At 38.2% G+C, this 9374-nt stretch overlaps 1 protein-coding gene across 1 annotated transcript; it reads right to left on the bottom strand.

The window, feature by feature from the left end:
- Nucleotides 1-6508: 6508 nt before the first annotated feature.
- LOC306783567 (uncharacterized protein) lies at nt 6509-8923 on the bottom strand (the record flags this gene model as incomplete). The annotated part of the gene is made up of 4 exons (XM_079277275.1): nt 8814-8923; nt 8636-8743; nt 6706-6864; nt 6509-6642 (listed from the first exon to the last, which is right to left on the bottom strand). Exons 1-4 carry the CDS (start codon nt 8896-8898, stop codon nt 6509-6511), a joined length of 486 nt encoding a protein of 161 aa, XP_079133401.1. The 5' UTR covers nt 8899-8923.
- Between the last annotated feature and the right edge of the window lie 451 nt (nt 8924-9374).

The raw sequence follows: 9374 nt of genomic DNA, 5'->3' as shown, positions 1-9374 counted from the left end.
TCTATATTCTCACTCTCTATTTGTTCTATATTCTCACTCTCTATTTGTTCGATATTCTCACTCACAATTTGTTCTATATTCTCACTCTATTTGTTCTATATTCTCACTCTCTATTTGTTCTATATTCTCACTCTCTATTTGTTCTATATTCTCACTCTCTATTTGTTCGATATTCTCACTCTCTATTTGTTCGATATTCTCACTCACAATTTGTTCGATATTCTCACTCACAATTTGTTCGATATTCTCACTCACAATTTGTTCTATATTCTCACTCTATTTGTTCTATATTCTCACTCTATTTGTTCTATATTCTCACTCTCTATTTGTTCTATATTCTCACTCTATTTGTTCGATATTCTCACACTCTATTTGTTCGATATTCTCACTCACTATTTGTTCTATATTCTCACTCTCTATTTGTTCGATATTCTCACTCACTATTTGTTCTATATTCTCACTCTCTATTTGTTCTATATTCTCACTCACTATTTGTTCTATATTCTCACTCTCTATTTGTTCTATATTCTCACTCTATTTGTTCTATATTCTCACTCTCTATTTGTTCGATATTCTCACTCTATTTGTTCGATATTCTCACTCTCTATTTGTTCGATATTCTCACTCACTATTTGTTCTATATTCTCACTCTCTATTTGTTCGATATTCTCACTCACTATTTGTTCTATATTCTCCGGCTTGGCAGAATAATTGGACAATTGATAACAGCATTGTGAATGGCTGAAGATTGATGCAACTACAGCTCATCATTCTTTGCCATTTGGTTGAAGTCAGAGCAGCTGTCCAGTCGATACAAACAAACTGGTGCATCTCCGCTTTTAGTGCACGGCTGATCAAAGCTAGTTTTACACTGATGGAACCACAGCAGATGCTTTCAAGAGCATAGTCCTCTTCATCTCTCACGCAGCACACTATCGGAAAACCCTCACAACCTCATCACTGGGAGCAGATGCATTTGTTGTATTTGGCTCTGTGGAGTACTGGGTGGTATGGTGTGTGTGTGTGTGTGTGTGTGTGTGATGTAAGACAGCTGCATATTTAGCCAGTTGCAATGCTACAGTGCAAACGTGGAAAAATACTTGTGAAACAGAATTAGATTGAGCCAAAAAAGTCAAGTATCCAGTTGGGAAAACCAAAACGCTGAGCTGGAAGATGCTAAAACACTCCGTGAAGCAGAGGACTGCACAGCGGTGTCATCATTCTTTTTGGGTTCAGCACCATGAAGGACCCTTTTCACACACAAGAAGTCATGTGATTCGTTGTTGGGGAAAAAAACTTTGAAACCTAAAATGGCATTTTAATTTTTTTCAGTTTATTGAGAGTATTTTTTATGGATTTATTGCATTTCTTCTGTATTTGAAATTTGGAATTGTCGTTCAACAGCATGCAACTTTAATAAAAATGGATTAAAGGATGATGATGAAGTGTAAACCAGGACTTTCATTTTTACGAACAAAAACATTTATTGTACACAATTACTGTAGATATCTATGTTTACACTATAAATCTATGGATGTTTTCCATCAGTGGTGTAGGTTTTGGCTAAACCCTGTAAGCTCAAGCGACCTACTGAGCCATCTGGCTGAAGCGGCTCTACTCTTGTTTCAGCTCTGTGTGCGACAGAGGTAATGCGTTCATTGGGCTTTGAGAGAGATGGCTGCTGTAGGAAAACATTGCTCCACTGAATTGGGTGAGAGAGGCTCATGTCAGACCTATTGATAAGCAGGATGTGACCAGGGTTGTGTTCGTTCATGAGAGCATTAGATGAAGGGGTGAAACTATTACTCTCTCCACTGCATGAGCACCAAGAAGTTGAATCGTGTGATATGCAATTTGGTGTTTGAAGTGAGAACAGAGAGGATGTGCTGGACATTTGTCCACCTGCTGATCCTGACGACACTCCGCTGTCTGATCCTGATCTCAACGCTCCCCTGAAGGAGTGGGTGGAGCCTTCTGGCTGGAATGTAGATTCCAGCCACTACCCTGCCCCTTAGGCCCTTACAATGATCGACTGCTCAAAAGAAAAGTCTGCTGACACCTGTGGCCATAATTGGTAACTGCAGGTGCGTATTCACATTCCAGAGATCAAACAGTCTTTCAGAGATAGAAAGTGACTCAACAGACATTTATTTATATGAAAATCTTTGAAATCATTATCTCAAGACTGGAAGCAGCGTGCCAATCTCAGACATCAACTTACTGAAGTAGAATAATATGGATAGTTTACTGATCCTGTAAAGCTCTCTCTATGCAGCTTTAATAAGAGGCCTAACAGCATGACAGTGAAGTGACATCCTGTCTGAACCTGAAGACAAAGACAGCAGGACGGCTGTGAGGAATTCAGGGAGATCAAAGACGACCAAGGTTTACTGAAGAATGTATCGAATAAGATGATAAACACAAGAAGAGATCTTACGAGACTCGAGGAACATTTTATACGATTTTATTCATGTTCATGATTACACACACACACACACACACACACACACACACCAGAACAACTGTGTTTTTAAGTTGCTTCACCTGTAATGTCATCCTTTAATAAATGAAAAGATGAAACCTGATGAAGTCAACTCACCTAAAATACATAAAATCTGTCTTTTTCTTGCCTGAAATGTGGAAGCTGTCCGCTGCTGATCATAAACACACAAAAGTTGACATTTCAGAATCATTTTCAGGAAGGTCTTCTTCATTTCATCATATCTTTCTGGAATAAACTTAAGCAGTCTTCGGAAGAAAAGAGAAGTGGTAAAGAGAAGTGGTAAAGAGTAAAGAAGTGTGTAGCGTGAGCCGGTCCTGCCCAACAGAAAAAAGGGCAGAATCGCACCCAGCACGGCGGTAACTCCGTCAGTAGTCCGACCAGTCTTCGGGGATGAGTGTCCCACAGAAGTGTCAGGAAAATACCTTCGGCCTGTTATCTCACCCCGTAGCTGAGTCGTTAATTTCGGAATTCTTGTCTTTCTGAGAGCCTTGTACGAATACGCCCTAGGCGCTCTCAGTAGGATGTAACCCGAACACCCAGTTTGAGTACAGTTACGTAGAACGTCTGTACCTTACTACTGCCTCGTTTCACTGCCATGGAACAACTTCAAGTAACTTAAAAACATGAAAGTCTCTCTAGAGTCAGGGTTTGGTTTGTCCGTTCTGGGCTGCCGTAGAAACATGGCGGACTCTGTGAAGAGTCAAAGCTCCTTATGTAGATATGAAGGACTCATTCTAAGCTAACAAACACAACTATTCTTAGTTTCAGGTGATTTTACACGAGTGACAACATAGTTATAAATATTATATTTCTGCCAAATCGCAATAAATCCTACAAACTGTTCCTTTAAAGGAGAAAAATGAAACAAGACAGACAAATGTAGGACAACCTATTCGAGCCATTGTAGTTAAAAACAACAACGTAAAAAATAAATACAGAGTCAGGGGAGTGGCGAATAGTCAGAGAAATAACTCCGAAATTTCAGGATGAAAGTCGTAAATCTATGAGAAAAAAAAAAATTTCATTGCAAAAAGACCCCTTGAATATTCTTTGAAATGATAAAGTCAACAATTTATAAGAAAAAAAAAAAAAAAAGTTCATCGCAAAACCGTAGTAACACCAGCCGTCATCTGAATTTTGCCTCTAAGCGAGATACGAAGATGTTTTATTGAATGCTCAGTCTGTTATTTTATGAAATTTGCAACTTTATCTCTGAGAACAAACACATTTTCACTTTTTACAACTTTAATCTCTTCAGTTCATTTTGTATTATTACCCTCTCCCCATGCTCCGTCATGAATATATTTGACCTCCTATGACCCTAACACACCATCACACAAGTCAGTAACCGTAACTATGACAGATGAAGATATACACACTGCCTGTCTGTATCAACAGGATTGTCATGTTGAACTTTGGCATAGATTTCCTCCAATGATGGAAATTATTTCATGAAGGGTCAAACCTGCAGCACGAACTACGACACATGTAAACGACTAAACCCAGTCTTGTTGGTCTCAATAGTTTTCTCTGAAGTTTAACTTTCGAGGAAGTAACAAGTGAACACACCCTACTTGATGGCAATCTTCTCTCACAAACAGGAACAGTTTGAGAACAATTCCTTAAATGGTCCAATAATGAAGTCATTTTCAATTGCATAGAAATAAATATGCTGTGTAGATGTTATTTGTGAAGTGGACTGTAATATAGTAGGTTTAAGGGACTTTGAGAGATGTTCATACGAGTACGGTGCATTGGTGAGTGTGAGAATAAATGAGTCGTCCTCTAAATGTGGAAGAAAACAGCTGAAGTCAACTTTATTACCCTAATAAGTGCATTTCATGCTCAAGCTTCATTATAGTATCTATTCAGTATAATATGCAGCTTTAATTCTTTACAGTCATCAGCACATGTATACAGATGAAGATCACAGCTTCCTGTGGTTCATCTTCCTGGTACAAAGCAGCTGATTTACACAAAACAGTCACACGGAGAACTTGATACCTGACCTCCAACCCTTTACATGCTCTCTTTATATCACACACACACCATTTAAAGCCTTTTGCAGAATCATAATAACATGTTGACAGATGTAATACTTGACGGGTGGACAGCGGGACAGAGAGCAGGACTCTGGAGGGACCAGAGGAGGTGGACTCTGTGTTCACATCGTGATGCTTGCTGCTCAAACACAGTCACAGTTGATGGACAATGTTTTCTCCTCATGTTGAATTTTTAATGTGAAGATGTCGGCCGTATTATCTGACCAGAGAATTGTTTTTGTTGCTTATGATGCAAATTCAATAAATGCACGACAGGAATGTACAGCTGTTTGTGTTTTGTTGTGTTTGTTGTGTTATAAATGTGCTACAACTTCATTTCATTGAGCATCTCTGTGTTTAACAATGACAACAAATGATCCTTGAACCCTTGAACCTTGAAATATTAAGCCAGATTTTCACAGATCCAATGCACAGATGTATCACACCGCAGATCATTCCAGTTTCTTTCTGTCTTCCTGTCAAATATAATTTCAGCACAGTCCTCTTCACCAAACTGTGGATCTCCTCCACCGTTATCAGGTTGATTAAAGTTGACATTCCAGTACCTAGGAGGTGATTATTCAAAACATTTAATAATGCAGCTTTTAAGTTTCTCGAGTAAAATAAAAACGAGGGTTTTTTATCTTCTAACCAAATTAGTTGAATTATCCGTGTAGTGCAGCAACACTTGCAAAACAATGTTTCCGCTCAGTCAGATTTTGGTAATAATTATTGAGGGAATTTTGCTAGAATAATAACTTATTATTATGCAGCAATAGTTGTGTGTATCTTCAAATATGACCATTGTTGTGTGTCTTACGCTTCAGTCAGTGGAGTTCCATCAACCCATTTCCAGGTGCCCTCGTCGTCTCCGTCACTCAAACCAATCCAAGTGTGATCTGTGACGATGCTTAAGAGGAATTCCTGTTCAAGATTAAAAGGACAGAAAGTCTGTTTAAATATATATATATTTAATTTGTAGACATATTATTAATGCAGTTTAGAGTGATCCATCCGAACACTCTGATAATAATTCACTTATAAATCGTACTAGCTCAAAGATGGCATGTTATTTTAATGTAATCATTATAGCTGATATACAGTAAATAATACATCAGGATGTTATGTCCACATCTGTATCGACTAATATACAGAATACAAGCAGAGTAAAAGAGAAGAAGAAAAGACTGGAGGGCATGAATACCCATGAAATAAAAACAAAAATATATTCCAGAATAAAAAGTATATGAACAATAACACCATTAAAGTGCAGCGTGGTGAAAAAGGAGCAGACGTGGTCAGTGGTGGAAGACGTACTCATATCTTTACTCAAATACTTCTATACAACCAGAGGAGTCGCCCCCTGGTGGACACTAGAGAGAATGCAGCTTTAACACATGAAGCTTTGGCTTCACTTGTCAAACCCAGAGGTTGTCATCTGGAAACACTAAAGATAAATATATATATAATTTCACACTACCTGTTCTTGAAGCGAGTCTATGATCACCAGATCTGCTCCTTTGTCTCTGCAGTCCTTTCTGCTCTCCTTCCAGGAAGCAGCCCGTGTAGAGAGACGATAACAGGAACTACTGAACCTCAACCATCCTTCAGGACACGTTTTCTCTGTAAAAATGATGCAAACATAAACCAATAAAGATCAGACGAGACCCACGTCTTTAAAATGAAGCCGTTGTGTTGTTGTTGACTTCCTGCTGAGACCTCTGAACTGTTGAGCTGTGGAGCGCATCACTACGACACACATCACTTTACTTTAACTTACTGTTCTACATCTCTGTATATAAGATTCATTACTTCTCATCACACAGAGAAACGAACTAAATACCTGTTTACATCAAAGTTTATGCATCTTGCAATTATTATCTTCCACATTACTTACAGATTTATTTCTTCATCACATCAGAACAAAAAGTAGGCAATGTATTTAAAAATTTTTAAAAATAGTTTACAGAGAAAAGGACTCACTCTGATTGCACCAACGCTGACGTCTGTCCATCTCTTCCGTCAGATTAGTGAGGCTGGCGTTCAGCAGGTCTCTCTCTTCAGACACAGAGGACAGCTTGTCTTCACTGGCCCGGTCTGGAATAAATGAAGATAATAACACATCATGTATCATACTGGTGTATTCATGTTCACGCTGACGTCTGTCCATCTCTTCCATCAGATTAGTGAGGCTGGCGTTCAGCAGGTCTCTCTCTTCAGACACAGAGGACAGCTTGTCTTCACTGGCCCGGAGACGCTCAGTCAGGTTGGCTTTGACAGTGGACAGATCTGCAGCTGATCCACCCACTGAGTTATGGTCTGGAACAAATCAAGATCATAACACCTCATGTATCATACTGGTGTATTCATGTATCATGCTGGTGTATTCATGTATCATACTGGTGTATTCATGTATCATACTGGTGTATTCATGTGTTCATACTGGTGTATTCATGTTTTCATACTGGTGTATTCATGTATCATACTGGTGTATTCATGTATCATACTGGTGTATTCATGTGTTCATACTGGTGTATTCATGTTTTCATACTGGTGTATTCATGTATCATACTGGTGTATTCATGTATCATACTGGTGTATTCATGTGTTCATACTGGTGTATTCATGTATTCATACTGGTGTATTCATGTGTTCATACTGGTGTATTCATGTTTTCATACTGGTGTATTCATGTATCATACTGGTGTATTCATGTATCATACTGGTGTATTCATGTGTTCATACTGGTGTATTCATGTTTTCATACTGGTGTATTCATGTATCATACTGGTGTATTCATGTGTTCATACTGGTGTATTCATGTTTTCATACTGGTGTATTCATGTATCATACTGGTGTATTCATGTATCATACTGGTGTATTCATGTGTTCATACTGGTGTATTCATGTATTCATACTGGTGTATTCATGTGTTCATACTGGTGTATTCATGTTTTCATACTGGTGTATTCATGTATCATACTGGTGTATTCATGTATCATACTGGTGTATTCATGTGTTCATACTGTTGTATTCATGTTTTCATACTGGTGTATTCATGTATCATACTGGTGTATTCATGTATCATACTGGTGTATTCATGTGTTCATACTGGTGTATTCATGTATTCATACTGGTGTATTCATGTGTTCATACTGGTGTATTCATGTATCATACTGGTGTATTCATGTGTCATACTGGTGTATTCATGTATCATACTGGTGTATTCATGTATTCATACTGGTGTATTCATGTATCATGCTGGCGTATTCATGTGTTCATACTGGTGTATTCATGTATCATACTGGTGTATTCATGTGTCATACTGGTGTATTCATGTATTCATACTGGTGTATTCATGTATCATGCTGGTGTATTCATGTATCATACTGGTGTATTCATGTGTTCATACTGGTGTATTCATGTATCATACTGGTGTATTCATGTATCATACTGGTGTATTCATGTGTCATACTGGTGTATTCATGTGTTCATGCTGGTGTATTCATGTATCATACTGGTGTATTCATGTGTTCATACTGGTGTATTCATGTTTTTATACTGGTGTATTCATGTATCATGCTGGTGTATTCATGTATCATACTGGTGTATTCATGTATTCATACTGGTGTATTCATGTATTCATACTGGTGTATTAATGTGTTCATACTGGTGTATTCATGTATTCATACTGGTGTATTCATGTATTCATACTGGTTTATTCATGACAAACAACCTGAATTCAAACATGGTTTCGTGTCAATTTAAAAGTTGGTGAAAGGCGACGCTCTTCATCGACCAGAGAAGTGTATCTACATGATGCTGTAGGACAGAGAAATTAATATTCATAACTAATATAATTACAAAAGAAGTGCTTCACCAGGTCAGTGTTTCACTCTATTCTGTGGTGCTTTTAAAAACATATTTAAAAAGTGATTCAAGGACAAAGAACAAAAGATGAAAAGTCAATAAAAAGAAAAGCGTCACAGAGGAGCCAGGATGCAGATAGACATTTAGGTAAAACATCTTTCAGAGCAGATTAACGCTGCTGTAGAGCTCAAGTGAAGACTTGGATGAAGATCAGACTCACGGTAGACAAAGAAGCTGATGAGTCGAGCCAGCAGGAAAACACTCAGCAGCCCCAGAGACAGAAAAACAGCTCCATCAGATCTGCTCTTCAACTTTGAGCTCCTGGGACCTGAACACAGAGAAGACCATGAACACAGTCATCAATACAATAAACAGCACTCATCTGTTCACATTCTCACCTGTCCCATTGGTGGAAGGGCTCGAGTCGTCAGGTTCATCATATTCATGGACGTGTAATTCCTCCATCGCTCTCGAGGATAACATCTATTTCATAGCAGGTCAGCTCTGCAGCACACACTGCATGAAATGAAGAAACTCTTGTTGGTTATAATCTATTTTAGAAAAAGAGGAAGTCATGACTTTCCAAGATGCTGGAAAAACAAAATCTTCATCATGATTCACCACTGAAACTGAATCTGTTTAACAGCAGTCACATGAACACTTGCGTGCTGAAGATCTCCTCTAATCTGGATTCAAAAATCCATTTCTGACTCTTAATGACCTCAAAGCGAACAAATAAATGCATGAATAATAAAACTACAGGAACACCTAGCAGAGTCTGAGATACATTTTGTGAAATGCTAACTTGCTCTTTTGCGGAACATTAAAAGACAAATATTTAACATGAAAAACTGTAAGTTACAATTTCGAAGATGTGTTTTGTTCTCTTTAGCGACACCTGTGGCCATAAGTGGTAACTGCAGGTGCGTATTCACATTCCAGAGATCAAACAGTCTTTC

This window comes from Melanostigma gelatinosum, assembly GCF_949748355.1.
Source record: "Melanostigma gelatinosum genome assembly, chromosome: 10".
Taxonomy (NCBI): Eukaryota; Metazoa; Chordata; class Actinopteri; order Perciformes; family Zoarcidae; genus Melanostigma; species Melanostigma gelatinosum.
The sequence above is the reverse complement of the archived record's forward strand: the minus strand, read 5'-3'. Positions and strand labels throughout refer to the sequence as shown.